Raw genomic sequence first — 22159 nt, forward strand, 5'->3', positions numbered from 1 at the left:
TCCCATTCCACTGTTTTATTTTCTATTTTCATTGGTAAAATGTAGGCTTTCAGAGTCATATTAAAATTACCCAGCACTTTATTCTATAGTATATTACTTTTCCTTTGAGGATTATTATATGATTTTTTCTTTCAGTTTTATAATCAGATTTTCTGCTAAGAGATTATTGCATTCAAATTTTATTGCAGTAAAAGTTTTAATGCATGCTTTTCTAGCAATTTTCTTAAAGTAAAATCCCAAAGTGAAATTTATAGCTATAATATGTTCTAATTTTTAAATATTCATTTTAGAAATATTACCCAGGAAAAAAATGTGAAATTGTCAATTTAAGCAATTTTGTGTCACCACTTGCTAATAAAATTGTATGGAAGTATTCTTTTGTAATTTTAATCTAGGCTTTTTGAGTTGTAAATGAGATAGACTTATGTGACTTTTGACAATAAGAATTTATTATACTAGTAAAGGGAAATTAGATAGTGGGGGGACCAATCAAACTTTTATACAGACAATTGAATTTCATTTCTGTCAAGACCAGTAAGTCTTATGGAGAATGGGGACATACCATGGCATAATTCAGGATACCTTCTGAGACCTAAGATCATTTGGGCTGCTAATAACAAAGGACTGAAGCAACTGTGATTTAAAAGTTAGAGTTTTATTTTTCTGTCTTGTATAAGAAGTACCACGGAAGTTATATGAAATTGGTCCCGAATATTTGAGGACACTGTTTCCTTCTGCTCAGCAATGATTGGCTCAAGGCTTCCATTCTTGTGGTCTGCTCATGCTCACAAGGTGGCTGTTAATTTCCAGACAATTTGTTGGAATTCCAGAAAGCATAAAGGAGAGGGGCAAGAGGGAGCTTGGCTTCTGCTTAAATCATCCCACTTCTTACATGTCCCACCCGATGACTTAACTTGCATCTTATTGGTCAGAACAATTTTCAAAAGATATTGTGAAATATAATTATTTAAATCTTGGCTTTTGCCTTTTCTGAAAATACAAGTCCTTTTACTAAGAAAGAAGGCAAGAAAAGAATCAAGAAGGCAAACAGAACTCTATAATATCTGCTGGTCTTCCATCTCTTGATGTATATTTCCGAGTGAGGAGATGTTCTTTCTTCCATCCCAAGGCAATTCACTGAAACTTTATGAAGAAAGAAACTATTTACCTCAGGAGGGTCTTTAGAGTGTGATAAAGACTTAGGATTCATAGACTACTCTAAGTCATTCCTCTAAATGTTTCAGATTTTTCTTTTCCCTTACAATACAATTTCTATTTATTTGCCTGTCTGAAACGCTTTCTGTGACAAACTCAAGACTCTTATTGCTAGAGGGGTAACACTGCTTTATCTGCATTTGATTCCAGTTTAGTGACTTGCTCCGATATGAACTTTCATTGTTTGAGACTGAGCTTAGAGGTCATCTTTAAAAGCACTGTTGGAACTTACATATTCAGTACATTTGCCTAATTTGAAGGTCATGATTTCAACAAAACAGTTTTTATATATTTAAATTTTGTTCAGATTGGGCTCTTTCCCTTAGACAAGTTGACCTCAATTCTTTTATGATTTTCTTCCCAGATTAAATAGACCTGTGAATTCTGTTCTACATGGGTGATTATTCTTATGGAATCTCTGGAGATACAGAATATACTCTTGGAATTATGATCCAGGTCCCAATGAATTTAATTAGAGAAGAATTAGCCTTGGAGATGCACCAATTGAATGACTCAGCAATATGTGATATAGTTCAAATGTACATAAATTGTACACAGAATTTTGACCTTACCACAGAAGTGTTTGTTTGTATGAATATTTACACTAATGGCTTTTTTAGGAACTGAAATGATAGACTCAAAAGCACAATAAACATGGACTTGAAATCATTCTCCATCCTTCAGTCAAACCAAAGTTCAACTATGCTTTATGAAGTCAGGCCAGTAAATGAGAATCAAAGTGTTGATTTAATGTGTGCTATTTCACTATTTCACTTTTAAAGCACAAACTGCAAAATGTTTATTTACATAGTGCATAACTGTGAATTTTTTAACCTTAAGTGCTGATTTAACATCAGTTTGTTTTTAGGACAAATTGACAAGAGAGGGAATTTTGGGTTTTTCTGTTTACAGTCAAGATTCAGACTTCTTTAGGTTAAATGAAATTCTGGATATTCACTTTGAAAATCCCCAAATTTGAAAGATAACTATTTTCTGAAACACTGAGATGACATAGACTTTCTGCAAGCATGGAAAAAGTTGGTCACACTGAAACATTTCAAGATCTAGTAATGGTACATGTGTTGTGCTCTCTGTGTTTACAGAGATGTCATCAGTGAAGGAAACGGTTACCTTTTAGTTCACAGAAGAAGATGCCACTATCCAGAAGCTGGATTGAATGAATTTCTCACTGTGCAGGTAACCCAGGGTATGTATTTATACGTAAGAATCTGAACTAGGCTTTACATTTTTCAAGAGTACATTGATGGTGTTATTTGGAAACTCATAGCCTTTAAAAGTTCTCTTAAGTGATTCTGCTAATCAGCCTTTTTAGGGATCCTCTGTGATTCAGAAAGTATTTGCTATCCTTTTTCCCTTGGTTTTGTTTTTTTTTTACTTGATGACTGGTTAGAGCTCTTTGTCTTTTTAAGGTATTAATTCTGTGTATGTCCTTTGAAATGTAAATCTTTTCTCCAAAGCTTTTTGTTATTGACATTTTTTATGGTTTGTTTTCCTAAAATCATTGAAAATCTTGAAGTTGCCAAATATGTCTATTTGAAATTTCAAGTGTTTAAAAGATTCTTCTGCCCCTAGAATGTAAGAAGTCATCTCCTTTATTAATGTGACAGTAAATATAAACATTGCTTTAATTTTATATTAAATTTTTTAACATCTTTACTTTCTGTTTGCATATGGTATTAGCTATATGTACAATTTTAGTTTCTTCCAGATGGAAAATGAGTTTTAGCCACTCCATTTATTTAATATTCTGCCCATTTCATGTATATGTGTCAGATTACCTGTGTGTGTGTGTGTGGGGGGGGGATCTATTAGTCTATAAAATCACTGAGGCTTGGGACCAATTTTTTACATCAGCCTTGTATTCTTATAGTCTTAGACAGTGATGGAACATAACAAATAATGTCTATTTGTTGAATGAATAAACACATTATCTTGAAATTTTATAGTGTCACTAGTCACAATTGTATTTTTAGATGCATTTTTCCATACTTCCAAATTAAGGATATACAGAATAACATATGGAACAAAGGAATAATGTGACTGAGTTTGTCCTCTTAGGGCTCACTCAGAGCCTCCAGGGTCAGAAAATATTGTTTGTTGTTTTCCTGTTCATTTACATTGTGACAATGGTTGGCAACCTACTAATTGTTGTGACTGTGGTTGTCAGCTCAACCCTGAATGCCCCCATGTACTTCTTTCTTGGAAACTTATCAGTCATGGATGCTGTTTATTCTACAACGGTTACCCCAAATATGATTATAGACTTACTCTATGAGAAGAAAACTATTTCCTTTGAAGCTTGTATGACCCAGCTTTTTATAGGACACTTATTTGGTGGTGCTGAGATTTTACTTCTGGTGGTCATGGCCTATGACCGCTACATGGCCATCTGCAAACCCCTGCATTACATGGCAATCATGAACCAACGGATCTGTGTTCTGCTGCTCCTGCTGGCTTGTGTTGGCAGTTTTGTGCATGCTGTAGTTCATCTTCTTTTTGTTTATGACCTTCCCTTCTGTGGCCCTAATGTCATCAACCACTTCATCTGTGACATGTACCCATTATTAAAACTTGCCTGCACTGACACCTACATCATTGGTCTCACTGTGGTTGCCAATGATGGGGTGATCTGTGTGGTCATCTTTTTGCTCTTACTTATCTCTTATGGGGTCATTCTGCACTCCCTGAAGAAACTTAGTCAAGAAGGGAGGCACAAAGCCTTATCCACCTGTGGTTCCCACATCACTGTAGTGGTCCTTTACTTTGTCCCCTGCATTTTTATGTATGTGAGACCTCCTTCTACCTTACCCATTGATAAATCCTTGACTGTGTTTTACACTGTTATTACCCCTATGTTGAACCCCTTAATCTATACCTTGAGAAATGTGGAGACAAAAAATGCCATGAAGAAGCTCTGGACCAGACAAAGAACATAAGATGGCAGAGAAATGCAGCATTTATTTTTAGGAGAGTTACTCCTTTGAAAAAAATCCATATGTGATTATTTAATTTTAGTAACTTTCTCCTCAGGTTTAATAAATTGTGCATGATGAAAAATATTCATTATGTGAACACTACCAGTGGTCAGTTTTGTTCAAAATAAATTTTTGATATTTTCAAGATTTCTTAGGGAAACATATATTCCTTTTTTGGCATAAAATGGCTCTATAAAATCAGACTATAGATTTATTTTCTATGTGATGTTATGTTATAATTAATACTGTAAATTTATTTTAGTTCATGGAAGATTTTCTCACATCTGTTTATTAAATAAAGTTAATCCTTTTTTTCAGAATTAATAGTGCTCATTAAAGGTTTTCGAAAAACAAAAAATAAAATGAGACATAAAAATATGATTCATTCCTTTCCACAGAAAAACAGCCCATACTAACATTTGAAGTATACAAGATACATTAAATATACAGGTGTTTTCTTACTGACTAACAGATAAAGGTTGAAGAGGAATGAGGCTTCAGAGTTATAATATTAATCATAAGGAGACTAAATGTACAAAAAGATTTGAATGAACAAGGAAGATATGCAGAAAAATGACTACAATTTTACTCTTTTTTTTCCAACTGGTAAATCATATTATCCCCTCAAATGGAGCAGCATTGATTGGTGTTAATAAAAATAGTGTATTAATCTTTCCAGACAGTTTAAAATATCTGATGATACCTCTGCTGTATTTCAATGTCCCTATATTCTTGTTTATAGTGATTTGTGACCTTCTAATAGGATCCAGGCTCTGTGTTTCATACATAAAATTAGCACAGTCTGTAATACATTTGAATATAGAATGCAGAAATTGACACTGGATAATTTTGAATTATATCATTGTCAAGAAGGATGCTGAACAATATATGTTGTTTCCATTCGCACCTCACTCATCAATATAATCAGGACATTAGGTCATAAAGAGGCCAGAATATATTGCTTTAATTGACAGAAACCTTATTCATAAAATCTTTGCAAAAATTTCTCTCTTTGAATAAGACTTGAAATAAAATATGATCTGCCTCTTATAAGGTAGGAAACATGTGATCAAAGAAACTCATTGTTCCTGCATTCCCTATTTAGTTTGGTTCATGAGGGGCCAAATGTACTTTCCACTGGTAAAACATATTGTATGAATAACTTTTTATCCAGAATTTTATCCCTATTATTATTACCTCAAATTCGTATAGTGCTATTCATGAAATAATACCAAGAGTATGATTATAACCAAGTTGACTTAAACCAGTCCTCTACTTTTGTATATATAGTTAATTTTCAAATTTATATAGTTAAATTTAATGTTCTTTTGTCTGTAAGTCTCCTAAAGGCAGGAAAATTATTTAATAGTCTTTGTATTCCTTGAACAATATCTGGGATATAGAATCTACTCCTTAAACTGTCAGTTATTTGTGTCCTTTCTTGTTCTGTTGGAGTCAGAATTTACTGATGAATTTTGATGAACTCTTTTAATATTAGAGATATATACTACTTTTCTTTGATATTTGCCTTGTTTTATTTATAATTATGTTTTTGTATATAGCTGTTCTATTTTAATATTATTTTCATTTTTAATTTCTTTTATCATATCATACTTGGAAAGTTCCATTTCCTTCAGTGATTTTATACATTTTATCTCTTTTTTTAACAACTTTTCAAAAACAAATTATTTTTCAATCCATTTAAAATTTATTTTTGTTTGTGTTGAGGACATATTTAAGCTTATTTTCCCCAAATATATGAAATATTCTGCTAACATAATTTACTAATTATTAATTATTTTCAGTAATGGTTTGAAATTTATCCTTTTAATTTGTTGCTTTATTTATCTAGAAGATTCAATCTTTGACACGTCTTACATTACTTAAATTTTAAAGGCGTTTACTCCTCTGCCACCAACATATTATTATAGTCATTAGGATTTTTAATTTGTCTTTATATATCATAGGAATAATCACCCTTAATTACTCATCATTTTCAACAATTTTCTTGCATTTTTTAAATGTTTATTCCCTCTGACAAACTTTAGGGTCATTTTGTTAAGCTCAAGAACTTTCCATGCAATCGTATTCAGTGTTTTATTACTCCAACTATTGATTTTGAGGACAATGGTATGTTATAATTTCTAGTTTACCCTTAGGAAGGCTTGATTTATAAGTTTTAATAAAAATTTATAATTGTAACACACATGGTTCTGTATGATTGCACAGTTATGTATTCATGCATAACAAGCTATCTCACAACTTCATGGCTGAAACAGGAAATACTGTATTATATCTCATGATCTCCTTGAATTAGAAGTTTAGGGAGAACTTGACTGAACAATTCTGCTCCATGTGGCATGACCTAATGTCACTATTTGGTGTTCAGCTAATGTCTGGGGTTTTGTGGCCAGTCCTTGGCAGGCCGGTTAGTAGTCATTCCCAGAACTAACTTGGCATCACTTCTGTCATATTCTATTAGATAAAGCAAACATAAGCTTGCTCAGATTCAAAAAGGTGGAGAAATTGACTACATATTTTGGTTGAGGAGTGCTAAAGTGACATTGAAAAGAGAATAAACGAAAGATGCTGTTGTATTCAACTTTAGAAAATATAATTTGTCACAGTTCACCCTCTGGCCACAATACACTTGCTTCACATACACAACATACACATCCCTTCTCCAAGATCTCTTCCCCTTATGGCATCAAATTGACGTTCAGGATCTCAACTTCTAAATCTAGATCAGGTATAGATTAAGTTCCTTGGTGCAGTTTCTTTATACAGTTCATCAATGATGGCTCCTCTCTCTTTAAGTATTTATGAACTAGAGACCTGCTATCTTCTTCACATGTCCAGCCTACAATGGGGTTCCAGAATAACAAAAATTCACACTCTGATCTAAATGGAGGCAAACAAGGTTATGGTGCTTTCTCTAGTGCAATCCTCTTAAACATCTATCTTCTATGAAGCACCTCACAATTCTTCCAGCCTCTACTCATTAACCAATTTCAAAGCTGTAACCCAGAGGATCCCTTCAAAGCATCTCTTCTGAAATACCACAAATTAAACAACCTTGGATCTTTCAAAACAGTCCAGTTATTAGCTGAAAAGCAGAGTGACTTCAATTCATGCCATGTGAAGCAAAAAAAACAAAAAAAACAAAAAAACAAAAACACCTAGCCAAGCCCTGGCTGAATTTCTGTCCCATAAAATCTTGAGAGAAAATAAAATAGTTGCTATAAAGTCACAAAAATGTGGAGTCACAAGTCATCAAGCAAAAGATACTCAGAACAACTGGAACTTGGAAGTGAGATGCTTCCATAACAAAAATCTAAAGCATTTGACATTGACTTTGGTGCCAGGAGGAAGATGGAAGTTGGAAGGACTTTGTCTTAGTTCCCCAGGTTGCTAAGATGCATACCATGCAGTGAGTTGGTTTAAACAACAAAAATTTATTGGGTCGTGGCATTGAAGCTATAAGAAGTCCAAAATCAAGTTGACTGCAGAATGATGCTTTCTTCCTGAAGACTGTTGTCCTGGTTCTGGCTGTCAGTGATCCTTTATTTCCTTGGCTTTTCTGTCACAAGGCAGTGTCCTTTCCTTTCTCTTCTGGGTTACATTGACTTCCAGCTTCTACTCCTCCACATGGCTTTCTGTTTATAAAGCCTCCAGTAATAGGATTAAGGCCCAAACTCTTTCCATTGGGTCAGATCATAACTAAAAATAACATCTTCAAAAGGCCCTATTTACAAAGGTTCATACACACAAGAATGGATTAAGATTGTTTTATTTTTCTGGGGTACACACCTTAACCTACCACAGCCTACCCTCTGGACCTCTTACCATTTGCAAAATACATTCATTCCATCACAGCATCCCAAAAGCCTTAACCCATTTCCATAGCAATGTTAAGTACAAAGATTCATCAAAATCAGTTATGGCTGTAGTCCATCCTGGGCAAATACTATGGTGGAGCAACCATAGGTTAGACATTCCCATTCCAGAAGGAAGAATTTGGAAGGAAAACAGGTCACAAGCAAGTTCAAAACCCAACAGGATGAGCCTTAAACGGTATTTAAATTTAAATTATTTAGCAAAGGAAAATAGCTCCTATTTTCCCTATATCATTTTTATTTTCTTCATTCTTTTATGTAAATCCTAATTGTGGTCTGATATTGGTTTCCTTCTACCTGAAGGATTTTCTTTTGTTCTTCTTGTCACACATATCTTTTGGCTATGCCTTCTCTCAGTCTTAATTTTTCTGTAATTTCCATCCAATGATATTTTGATTTCATACATTGTGTTTTGTAGTTACAGAATTTCCATTTGGTTCTTTAAGAGAATCTCCAATACTCTCCCAATTTTTTTTATCTCTTCGTTGATTACATTGATCTATTTCCTGTAGATTTTTTCTATTTTATTTTATTTTTAAGGCAATTTTATTGAGGTATATTCACACACCATACAATCCACCTGAAGTATACAGTCAGTGACTCAAAGTATCATCACATAGTTGCGCATTCCTCACCACAACTTTAGAACATTTTCATTACCCTCCCCAAATAAACATAAAAAAGAAAACCCAAAACATCCCATATACTTTATTTACTCCACATCCATTATTGACCCCTAATATTGGTTTGGTACATTTGCTACTGTTGATGACAAAATATTAAGATATTACTGCTAATTAAAGACCATAGTTGTAATAGGTACTATTAAATTGAAAACAGACTCCTCAAACCAAGATACAGAATAAGTTTACTGAACTAAGTGACATGCATGGAGGAAAAACAAAGAAAGTTACTCCTCAAAAAAAGTGGTGGGGAAAGAGTTTACATAGCTACTCAGAACAAAGAAAGGATATGGAGGGATGGGGAAGAGGAGGCAAGGAGGATGAGAACTATGTGAGTTTTTCCGGGCAGGATGTCCTTGTGTCATGGGCCATAAATTTGCAAGGACTGTTTGCCGAGGTTTTTTGTAAGAATGGGAATATCCGGTGAAGATAAACAGACTTGCTGGACTCGTTTAAACAGTTCCTCCTCTCCCACGGAGGTAGGGGTCTTAATTAACAAAAGATTGTTGGGCGAAGGGGGGATCACGAAGCGTGGACCCCGGCAGTGGCAGAGGCAGTGGTGGCGGAGGCACCTGGCCTGCGGGTCCCGGAGCAGAGCAGAGCAGAGCAGAGGAAGCAGAAGCCGCAGCCGCAGGAAGAGCAGCAGCTGGGGCTGGGGCCACAGCTGGGGGGGGGGGGGGCGGAGGGAAGGGGGTTGCGCCGGGGGCGACCAAGGGAGGGGCCTAGGGCCGGGGTCGGGGCCCTGCCTGAGCGGGAGCTGAAGCTGGTGGAGTCCATCTTCCACTGCGACGAGCGCTCCCGCATTGCCAGCGCCTGCCTCAGCTGAGAGTTCCTACTGGCTGGGGACGCAGGGGACCCTGGTGGGATTCGCGCCCAGACCACATCTCTCCCTGCGGGGGTCGGGACCTGGGGATCCTGTCCACATCCACTGCAATGTCATGGAGTCATACCCTGCTGTGTCCCCCATCTGGTCCCTGGAGTCTGATGACCCTAACTTAGCCACTGTCTTGGAGAGGCTGGTGGACAAAAAAAAGGGACTACTCTGTTATTGCAGCATCCGAAGAGGATCATCCCCAACCTGTGTAAACTGTGTAACGTCCCTCAGCCTCCAGATGTGGAGATGCTGGATCAGGCCTTGCCAGCAGAGCAGTGCACGCAGGAAGATGTGTCTTAAGAAGATGAAGATGAGGAGATGCCTGAGGACATGGAAGACCTGGATCACTACTGAAATGAAAGAAGAACTGGCTGAGGGCAAGAAATCTGAAGATGATGGTATCGGAAAAGAAAACTTGGCCATGCTAGAGAAAATTAGAAAGAACCAGAGGCAAGATTACTTAAATGGTGTGGAGTCTGACTAGGTGCAGGCCAGTGACCTGCTGATGAAGGAGCTCAAGGATATGTACCAATCACGGAGTTTCAAAGGTGGAAACTCTGCAGTCAGAGTCGTGAATGACAGTCTGTATGACTGGAATGTCAAACTCCTCAAACTTGACCAGGACACCACTTTGTACAATGACATACAGATCCTCAAAGAGAAAGAAGCAGCTGACTCCATCCTACTTAACTTTTCCTTTAAAGATAATTTTCCCTTTAACCCACCATTGGTCAGGATTGTGTCTCCAGTCCTCTCGAAGGGTATGTTCTGGGCAGAGGTGCCATCTGCATGGAACTTCTCACCAAACAGGTCTGGAGCAGTGCCTACTTGATAAGAGTCTGTGATCATGCAGATAAATGCTACACCGGTGAAGGGAAAAACATGAGTGTGTTTTGGAGCCAATAAATCTTAATACAGTTTGACAAGAGCACAGCAGTCCTACAATCCTTGATACAAATTCCGCCCCCCCACCCCCCCACCCCAAAAAAGATTGTTGGTGTGCTGGCCTGCCTCGGTTATTTTTCTGTAGTTCCCTGGGGAAAAGGGGTATTCAAGCATATCAAGTTGGTTGGTAAAAATATTTACCACTCCATTTTCACATTACACCTGTAGATTTTTAGACATTATTTTGTAGTTATTTTTAAGAACTCATCTGCTGATTTTAATACCTGAGTCTTCTCTCAGTCTGATTTAGGTCATATATTTTTCTTTTTTTTTTTTTTTTTTTTGTATTTGTAATGAATTTTTAAGAAAACTTACACTTTGGGATGATACATTTTAGGAACTCTGTACTCTGTTGTCATCTGATTATACTGAGCTTTGTTCTGGCAGGCAGCTAAATTATTGGTAGATTTCCTTCAACCCTAAGGGGCTTGAACTTTCAGCTTTGTTAGGGTGGGCATATTTTAGTTTTGATGTAAGTCTTGTAACATAGTCCATAATTCTGGGATGTAGACTTTCATCCTCAGGCATAGACCTTCTTGGGCTTCAATGGAAAGTCTGAAGCATTTAATAAGTCACACTAACTTGGCAGAGCTTGAATTCCAGAATTTTTTTCCATACATCTGCCACTGAGAAGATGCTAAAATTTCTGCTCAACTTTCTTAGCCTTTCAGCAATTTTCTTTTTTTTTTTTTTTTTCCTGAGCTGTGTGTAGTCTCACCCTGCCCATACGCAATTCAGTTTCTGGTAGCTTTGGTCTGACTCTTGACTACTCAAATCTGTAAGACTGCTTTTTATTGTGCTTCAATTCTATTAACCATATGCCCCTCAACCACATAGTCCTCTTAAGGAAAAGATAATAATATAAGGGAACAAATTGGCATACAATGTATTATTCCAATAGCTTGATAGTGTTTTCATTTGTGGTTTGGATAACATGATAAATGAGGTCCAAGTATAATTAAAAGTCTATTTCATGGGGGGGGGGGTGCCGGGCAAGATGGTGGAGTGGTGAAGTGTGGGTTTTAGTTACACCTCCAGGGCAGTTGGTAGAAAGCCAGGAACTGCATGGACTGGACACTGCAGAGCAATTTGACTTTGGACATACTTCATACAACACTCACAAATGTGTGCAACAGCTGAGATCAGTGAAATCTATACATTCGCATTGCCAGGGGCCCCATGCCCCTCCCTGCCAGGTACAGTCCCATGGGATGAGGGGCAATCAGTGCTGGGAACCAGGAGGGAGAACTGCAGTTGTAGCTCTGATTGAAAACTCAGAGCACTGATCAAAAACTGCAAACATAGATAGACTGAGACCAGACACTGGAGAATCTTGGAGCAGTCAGCCTGGCAGAGAGGAGATAGGGCTAGCAAAACAAAACAAAACAAAACAAAACAAAAAACCCAAAAAGAAAAGACTTTTTGGCATTCTAATGAACATACTATGGAGAAGGGCAATGCTCAAACAGATTCAGGCACATATGCAAATCCAGGGGGTGAGGACCCATGTCTGCAAAGCCAGTTCCTCTGCTTTCTTGATTGTTCCTAATGGCCCTCAACTACTTGTCTCTTAGCATTTCAATAGCCCATTTAATCTGCAAGGACTGCAAATAGTTCACACTGGGCCCTTCTTCTTTTTCTTTTTCTTTTTCTTTTCTTTCTTTCTTTTTTAAATCATTTTCTCTTTTTCTGAAACAATTATTCTAAGATGCCCATTACAGAAAGCCACAAAGACTTCCAATTTGGGCCCAGGCAAGAGCAGAGCTATGATAGCTCTGAGAGACAAAGCAATAAGTCTAGTGGTAGATAAAATTCACTAAACACCATAACATCCCAAGAAAAGGGGAGTGTGGGCCAGCTCCAGTGGTAGCCCTCTTTTGGGAACTCAGATCCCAGGGGCTGGAACTCAGAAACCAGCTTCAGTCAGCCATGCCCCTGATAGGGGCAGGGTCACCCAGAGAACTAAAAGATCCATGCCTCCTTACACTGGTGGGTAACTGTGGGCTGGCAAATGCCACCTGCTGGAGAATGTAGGAGGAGCATAGACTCTAAAGGCCTCAAAGGAGGGTCTCATTCTCAAGGAAACTCCATACACTCCTTCTGAGACCTGGACCTCTCTGGACTGGGAAAACCTGACTGGGGTTGACCACATCTGAAGAGACCATCACACAAGCAGGCTACATAGAGGCAGGGAAAGAAACAGGAAAAGAAGAGGTTAAAAACTCGGATAAACTAAAAAGAATTTAAGTTAAAGGTCTAGAATAGGCTGAACTGAACACCAAGGGTTAGAGAACAAAGCCAACCAAGAAAACCCTAGGAAAAAGAGTGACAAGCTCCAGAATAAACTAATCAAGAAAGTCAAATGCCTAGACAACTTAAGATAATGAGCCATAGTAGGAAACATGAAAATATGGACAAGCCAAAGGAACAAACTAATAGTTCAACCAAGACACAGAAGTTGAAGCAATGATTGCTAAATCAACTCAATGAACTGATGGAAGAACTAATTAGAGATGTTCAAACAAAGCCAAAGCAATTCAAAAATCAAGTCAATGAACTGAGGGAAGACATAGAAAAAAAATGAAGGATATAAGGAGGACACTGGATGACTATAAGGAAGAAATCATAAACTTGAAAAAGCAAATGGAAGAACTTATGGGAATGAGGGCATAATGGAGGAGAGGGAAAAGAGTGGAAGGATACAACAGTGGATTTGATCAGGAAGAAGAAAGGATCAGTGAATTAGAACATGAGACATCTGAATTCACACACATGAAAGAACAGATGGTGAAAAGAATGGAAAAAATATGAGCAGGGTCTTAGGGAGCTGAGTGACAACATGAAATCACAAATATACATGTTATGGATGCCCCAGAGAGAGAAGAGAGGGGAAAGGGGGCAGAAAGAATAATAGAAGAAATAAACACTGAAAAATTCCCAACTCTTATGAAAGACAGAAAATTAGAGATTCAAGAAATACAGCACACCCCAAACAGAATACACTCGAATAGACATACTCCAAAATACTTACTGATCAGATTGTTCAATGTCAAAGACAAAGGCAGAATTCTGAAAGCAGCAAGAGAAAAGCAATCCATCACATACAAGGGAAACTCAATAAGACTATGTACAGCTTTCTCTGCAGAAACTATTGAGGCAAGAAGACAGTGGTATGATATATTCAAGATACTTAAAGAGAAGAACTGCCAACCAAGAATTCTATATCTGGCAAACTGTCCTTCAAAAAATGAGGGAGAGATTAAAATATTTTCAGACAAACAGACAATGAGAGAGTTCGTGATTGAGACCAGTGCTACAAGAAATACTAAAGGGAGTGCTACAGGCTGATAGGAAAAGCAGGAGAAAGTGGTTTGGAGAAGGGTGTAGAAATGAAGATTATCAGGAAGGGTAAAAAGAGAGAGAGGAAAAAATAAGATATCCTATAAAATCCAAAAGACAAAATGATAGAAGAAAGCACAGCTCTTACTGTGATAACAGTAATTGTTAATGGGTTAAATCCTGCAATAAAAAGACACAGACTGGCAGAATGGATTAAAAAATAGGACCCATCTATATGCTGTCTACAAAGAAACTCATCTTAGACACAAGGACAAAAATAGGCTGAAAGTGAAAGGTTGGAGAAATATATTTCATGCAAATTATAACCAGAAAAAAGTGAGAGTAACTATATTAATATCATCCAAAGTAGACTTCAAAAGTAAAACAATCAAAAGAGACAAAGAAGTACACTATATATTAATAAAAGGTCAATTCATCAGGAAAACATAACAATCATAAATATTTATGCACCAAGCCAGAGTGCCCAAAAATTCATGAGGCAAACACCGAGAACACTAAAAGTAGATAACTCCACAATAATAGTTGGAGTCTTCAATACACCATTCTCATCAGTGGATAGAACATCTAGACACAAGATCAACAAGAAAATGGAAATGTTGAATTGTAAAATATATGAACTACATTTGACAGACATCTATAGAACACTACACCCCACAACAGCAGGATACACATTTTTCTCAAGTGCTCATGGAACATTCTCTAGGATAGACCACATGCTGGGTCACAAAGCAAGCCTCAACAAATTTAAAAATATTGATATTATAAAAAAACACTATCTCAGATCATAATGGAATGAAGCTGGAAATAAATAACAGGCAGAAGATTGTAAAATTCACAAATATATGGAGACTAAACAACACACTCTTAGAAAACCAGTGGGTAAAGGAAGAAATTACAGGAGAAATTAGTAAATACCTCAAGGCAAATGACAATGAAAACACTACATATCAAAACTTATGGGATGCAGCAAAGGTGATGCAGAGAGGGAAATTTATTGTCCTAAATTCCTATACTAAAAGAGCAGAGAGAGCAAAAATTGAGGAATTAGTGGTCTACCTGGAGGAACCAGAGAAAGAACAGCAAATAAACCCCAACAGAAACAGAAGGAAAGAAATAACACAGAATAGAGCAGAAAAAAATGAAACTGAGAACAGGAAAACAATAGAGAGAATCAACAAAACCAGAAGCTGGTTCTTCAAGAAAATCAGCAAAATTGATGGACCCCTAGCTAGGCTAACAAAAGAAAGAGAGAGAGAGACAGAGAGCACATACAAATAAATGAAATCCGAAATGGGAAAGGTAGCATAACTACTGACCCTGCAGAAATAAAGGAGATAATGTGAACATATATGAGCAACTATATGCTAATATACTGGACAACTTACACAAAATGGACAACTTCCTAGAAAAGCATAAACCACCAACATTGACCCAACAAGAAATAGCCAACCTCAACAAACCAGTCACAAGCAAATAGATTGAGTCAATCATCAAAAAGCTCCCAAGATTTAAGATGGCAGCATAGAGGAGAGTGGAAGCTAGTTAGTCCCCATGTACATCTAATAAACAACCAGGAAGAACTAGTAAGTAATCTGGAATAACTGCAGGGGGACAAACATGACCATCCACTCATCAGACACCAACCTGAATTGGGAGGAATGCCCAAGATTGTAGCATAAAATGTGTAAGTAAAAATGACAGATCCAATCTGGGAAACCCCTCCCTCCACAGCCCAAGCCGCAAAGCCTCATGTTGCTAGAGAGAAGCTCTCTCCCAGCAAGTGAATATAGCTCAGCTGAGCTCCAACTGGGGTTTTAATTAATGAGTGTGAACTGCTTACTATGATCTATGAATCCCCAACAAGCAGAGAGAGGCTTTGGGTGATGACTGACCTTGGAGAGGTAGAGGGTGGCAGCAGACTAGCCCTGAAAGAGGCTTTTTGTCCCTGTTTTAGCTCAGTGGAGAAAGCCTCAGCCATTTTCAATTCCCACTGCTGTGACCCAGACAAGGGTGGAGATAGCACAGGCAGAGTCTATTCAAATGCTAATGACCTCTCCCTAGGGGGGTTATCTTCCCTAAGAGGAAAGGGGTGGGGTCCAGCTCTACTACCCATTTTCCATTCAGAACCAGTACATAGAGCCTGGGGGTAAAAAGCCATGGGCAACACTTCCTTATACCATTCTGGAGTTACAGGCTGACAGGCACCACCTGCTGGGCAGAAAAGTACAGTGACCTGAGGCATCACAGGGTGTACCAATTTTCACCCTCAGGGAAACTGGATACTGAATATTTTTTCCTTCTGAGATCTGAGCCTATTTTGGTCTGGGAAAACCTGATTGTGATAACCAAGGAAACCATGTATAGACAACAGAAAACTACAACCTACACTAAGAAAAATGAAATTATGGCCCAGCTAAAGGAACAAACTTACACTCCAGCTGAGATACAGGAATTGAAACAACCAATAATAAGTCAATTCAAAAAGTTTATGGAAGATATGGTGAAAGAGCTAAAGCATATAATGAAAACACTGGGTGTACATAAAATAGAAATTAACAGTTTGAAAAAACAACTGGAAAAATCTACATAATTGAAAGGCACAACACAAGAGATGAAAGACACAATGGAAACATACAACAGCAGATCTCAAGAGGCAGAAGAAAACACTCAGGAACTGGAGAACAAGGCACCTGAAAGCCTACACACAAAAGAACAGATAGAGAAAAGAATGGAAAAATATGAGCAATGTCTCCTGGAACTAAAGGACAAAATGAAAAGCAAGAATGTCCATGTCATTGGTGTCCAAGAAGGAGAAGAGAAGGAAAAGGGGCAGAAGCAATAATAGGGGAAATAATCAATGAAAATTTCCCATCTCTTATGAAAGACATAAAATTGTGGATCCAAGAAGCATAGCATACCTCCAACAGAATAGATCTGAATAGGCCTACACCAAGACACAATAATCAGATTATGAAACATCAAAGATAAAGAGATAATCCTGAAAGCAGCAAGAGAGAAGTGATCCATCACATAAAAAGGAAGCTTGATAAGACTATGTGTGGATTTCTCAATAGAAACTATGGAGGCAAGAAGGAAGTGGGGTAATATATTTAAGATACTGAAAGAGAAAAACCAACAACCAAGAATCCTATATCCAGCAAAACTATCCTTCAAATATGAGGGAAAGTTTAAATATTCTCTGACAAACAATGACAGAGTTTGTGAACAAGATTCCTGCTTTATAGGAAACACTAAAGGAAGCACTGCAGACAGAAAGGAAAAGGCAGGAGTGAGAGGTTTGGAAAACAATTTTGGGAGATAGTAGCAGAGCAATGTAAGTACACTGAACAAAGATGACTGTGAGTATGGTTGAAAGAGGAAGGTTAGGACTGTGTGGGACACCAGAACAAAAGATGAAGGATAAAGATGGGGACTGTGTAACTCATGGAAACCTAGGGTGCTCAATGATAAAAGGTACCAATATGTTTTCACATGAGGTAGAAAAAATGAATGTCAACATTGACAGGTTTTAAAAATAGGGTAGGATTGAGGGGAAAATACAGTCAATGCAAACTAGATACTATAATTTATGGAAACATTGTATGATGCTTCCTTTAATATAACAAAGGCAATATATCAAAGCTAAATGCTTATAGGGGGTGGGTAATAGGGGAAGAGTATAGGATTCCTGGCATTGGTGATGTTGTCTCTTTATTCTACTTTAGGTTAATGCTGTCTTTCCTTTTGTTGCTTTCTAGCTGTCATGTTTTTTTGTGTGTGTTTGTGTGTTTCTCTTTTTGTCTTTTCCTCTTCTTTTGCCTCTCTGCCTTCTTTGAATCATCCTCTATCTTTGTGGAAGAAATGGGGATGTTCTTATATAGATAATGGTGATGGTGCTGAATACATAAATATGTGACTATACAAAGAACCAATGATTGTTCACTTAGCACAGAATGTATGGTGTGTGAACAAAACCATCTCAAAATGAATGAGTTATGAAGAAATCTTAGGGCACTATATTGAGTGAAATAAGAGAGACACAAAAAGGCAAATATTTCAGGGTCTCACTGACATGAACTTATTACATTATGTAAACCCATAGACATGAAATATAAGTTACCAGGACATAGGATGAGGCTAAAGAATGGGGACTGGTGGTTATTATAGGCAGAATGTTCAACTAGGGTGAACTTAAATGTTTGGAAATGGATAGGGGTGATGGTAGCATGTTGTAAGAATAACTGATAGTGCTGAAAGGAGTTTGAAGGTGGTGGAAAGTGTAAGCTCACAGTCATGCATGTCACAAAAAAGGAAAGGTGGAGGTTAAAATATGGGAATGTATAAAACAGTGAATATTGTGGTGGACAATGTCCATGATTAATGCTACAAAAATTAGAAATCTCTCTCAAGAACTAGGACAAATGTATGTCACTGTAACTAGAAGTTAAAAATAGAGAGGCATATAGGAAAAAAATATATATCTATTGCAAACTATATACTATAGATAGTAGTATTTTAACATTCTTTCATCAACAGTAACAAATGTACTATACTAAAACTATGAAACAATAATGGAGAGGGGCATGGTTAGGGGTATGGGAGGATTTGAGTTTCCTGGTGTCTTTATTTCTTTTCTGGAGTAATGAAAATGTTCTAAAAATTGAAAAAAATATTGTGTTGATGGATGCACAGCTGTATGATGGTACAATGGGCAATTGATTGTACAGTTTGGATCTTTGGAGAGTTGTATGGTATGTGAACAATCTCAATAAACTATATATATATATATATATAGGCTCCCAAAAAAGAAAAGCCCAGGACCAGATGGCTTCACATGTGAACTCTACCAAGCATTCAAGGAAGAATTAATATCAGTCCTACTCAAACTCTTCAAAAAATTTGAAGAGGAGGGAAGGCTACCCAACTCATTCTATGAAGCCAACATCACCCTAACACCAAAATCAGACATACTACAAAAAAGAGAATTATAGACCAATCTCTTTAATGAATATAGATGCAAAAATCCTCAACAAAGTACTCACAAATAGAATCCAGCAGCACATTAAAAGAATTATACACCATGACCAATTGGGATTTATTTCAGATATGCAAGTCTTGTTCAACACAAGAAAATCAATTAATGTAATACACCACATCAAACAATGCAAAAGAACCACATGAACATCTTGATCAATGCAGAAAATGCATTTGACAAAATTCAGCATCCTTCCTTGATAAAAAAAACTTCAAAGGATAGGAATAGAAAGGAATCTTCTCAGTAACATAAAGGCAGTATATGAAAAACCCACAGCTAACATTGTACTCAATGGGGAGAGATTGTAAGCTTTCGCTCTAAGATCAGGAACTAGACAGGGATGCCCACTGCCACCATTGTTATTCAACATTGTGCTGGAAGGTATAGCTAGAACAATTAGGCAAGAAAAAGAAATGAAAGGCATCCAAATTGGAGAGGAAGGAGTAAAACAGTCACTGTTTGCAGATGATATGACTCTATACGTAGAAAATCCAGAAAAATCTACAGCAAAGCTATTAGAGCTAATCAATGAATACAGCAAAGTTGCAGGCTACCAGATCAATGTGCAAAAATCTGTAGTGTTCTTATACACAAGTAATGTGCAGCAACACGAAGAAACAAAACAAACAAACAAACAAAAACATTTACAATAGAAACCAAAAGAATCTAGTATTTAGGAATACACTTTATGAAGGCCACAAAAGACCTATACAAAGAAAACTACAAGAAACTGCTAAAAGAAATCAAACAGAACCTAATAAAATGGAAGAACATGCCATGTTCATGGATTGGAACACTAAATATAATTAAGATGTCAACTCTATCTAAAATGATTTATAGATTCAATGCAATACCAATTAAAATCCCAAAAACTTACTTTGCAGAAATAGAAAAATGAATAACCAAATTTATTTAGAAGGGCAAGGTGCCCCAAATAGCCAAAAATATCTTGAGAAAGAGGAATGAAGTGGGAGGTCTCACACTACCTAGCTTTGAGGAATATGACAAAGCTACAGTTCTCAAAACAGCATGGTACTGGCATAAAGACAGAGATACTGACCAATGGAATCAAATTGAGTGTTCAGCAATAGACTCTTGCATCTATAGACAATTGATCTTTGATAATACAGTCAAGCCAAAGCAACTGGGACAGAGAAGCCACTTCAATAAATTGTGCTTGGAGAACTGGATATCCATTTCCAGAAGAATGAAAGAGGACTGCTACCTCACACCTTATACAAAAATTAACTCCAAGTGGATCAAAGACCTAAACATAAGTGCTAAGAACATAAGAGTCTTAGAAGAAAATGTTGGGCAATATCTTGCAGAACTGTTGATAAGAGGTGGTTTCATAGACCTTACACCCAAAGTATGAGCAACCAAAGAACAAGTAAACAAATGGAATCTCCTCAAAATCAAACACTTTTGTACATCAAAGGACTTTGTTAAAAAAGTAAAAAGGAAGCCTACACAATGGGAGACAATATTTGGAAACCACATATCAGATAAGGGTTTAATATCCCAAATATATAAAGCAATGCTGCAACTCAACAACTGAAAGACAACCCAATTAAAAAATGGGCAAAAGACATGGACAGACACTTTTCTAAAGAGGAAATACGAATGACCGAAAAACATGAGAAATCTGAAAAACATGAAAAAATACTCAACTTCACTGTCTATTAGGGAAATGCAAATCAAAACCACAATTAGATACCATCTCACACTTACCAGAATGGCCATTATCCAAAAATAGAAAACTACAAGTGCTGGAAAGGATGTGGAGCAACAGGCACACTTATTCATTGCTGGTGGGAATGTAGAATGGTGCAACCAATCTGGAAGACAGTGTGGAGTTTCCTCAGGAAGCTAAGTATAGATATGCCATAAGACCCAACTATTCTATTGCTGGGTTATACTCAAAGGAACTGAAAATTAAGACACAAATGGACATTTGTAAACTGATGTTTATTGTGGCATTATTCATGATTGCCAAGAGGTTGAAGCAGCCCAAGTGTCCATCAGTGGATGAGTGGATAAACAAACTAGCATATACACATGATAGAATATTCTGCAGCTGTAAGCAGAACAAAGACATGGAACATAGAATAACATGGATGAACCTTGAAGATGTGATGTTGAGTGAAGTTAGCCAGAAACAAAGGGACAAATACTGTTTGGTCTCACTAATATGAACTAACATTAGTGAGCAAACTTTGAGAGTTAAAAGCTAGAACATAGGCTACCAGGAGATAGAAAGAAGGTAGAGATCAGGCATTTGATGCTGAAGGACTACAGAGTGTTCAGCAGGATTGATTGTACAGATCCAGAAATAGACAACATAATGCTGTGTGATGGTAGCACAATATTGTAAGTACACTGAACAAAGATGTCTGTGAGTAAGGCTGAAAGAGGTGGGGTAGGGGAATGTATGACACCAGAGGTAAAGATAGATGATGAAGACTGGGACTGTACCACTTGGCAAAAACTGGAGTGGCCAATGACTGTTACTAAATGTACAAATATAAAAATGTTCTCACATGTGGGAGGGCAAATGAATGTCCACCATGCAGTGTTGAAAAAGGGATGGTATTTGGGGGAAAAAAAATCAAAGCACACTGAAATCTATGGTCACAAGTAACATTGTAATATGCTTCCATTAAATGTAGCAAAGACAATATATCAACATGAAATATGTATGAGACGGGGATATAAGGGAGGGATATGGAATTCTTTGTATTGGTGTTGTTTTTGGTCCTTAATAATATATTGTATTGTATGACACTATTTTTTTCTTCTTATTGTTATCTTTTTTATTATTCACAAAACAAAACACTTTTTCATAGTCATCAATATGTTCAAGTGCTGACTGTGGTGATAAATGAACAACTATATGATGATACCATGAGCAACTGATTTTACACTGTGGAAAATTGTATGTTATGTGAGTATATTTCTATAAAATTGTAGGAAAAATATACATGGGGTAAAAGTGCTGGAGAAAACATGGAGAGAGGGATGTACCTCTTTACTGTTGATAAGAAGGCAGAATGGTGTAGACTTTCTGGATTTCACTGTGGTGGTTCCACAAGAAGCTAAGTATGTGGGGGCCAGAAAGTCCTGCAGCCTCACTATGGGGTGTGTACTTGGAAGAT

The 22159-nt window shown here is 37.0% G+C and overlaps 1 protein-coding gene and 1 pseudogene across 1 annotated transcript; both read left to right on the forward strand.

Annotated features, from left to right (window-relative positions):
- Positions 1–3248: 3248 nt before the first annotated feature.
- LOC119517297 (olfactory receptor 4A15-like) lies at positions 3249–4172 on the forward strand. The gene has a single exon (XM_037813830.1). It carries the CDS (start codon positions 3255–3257, stop codon positions 4170–4172), a length of 918 nt encoding a protein of 305 aa, XP_037669758.1. The 5' UTR covers positions 3249–3254.
- A 4907-nt stretch (positions 4173–9079) lies between these two features.
- Positions 9080–10616, forward strand: LOC119517298 (annotated as a pseudogene).
- Positions 10617–22159: the final 11543 nt, after the last annotated feature.

Source organism: Choloepus didactylus, chromosome 21 (assembly GCF_015220235.1).
Source record: "Choloepus didactylus isolate mChoDid1 chromosome 21, mChoDid1.pri, whole genome shotgun sequence".
In the NCBI taxonomy this organism is placed as follows: Eukaryota; Metazoa; Chordata; class Mammalia; order Pilosa; family Megalonychidae; genus Choloepus; species Choloepus didactylus.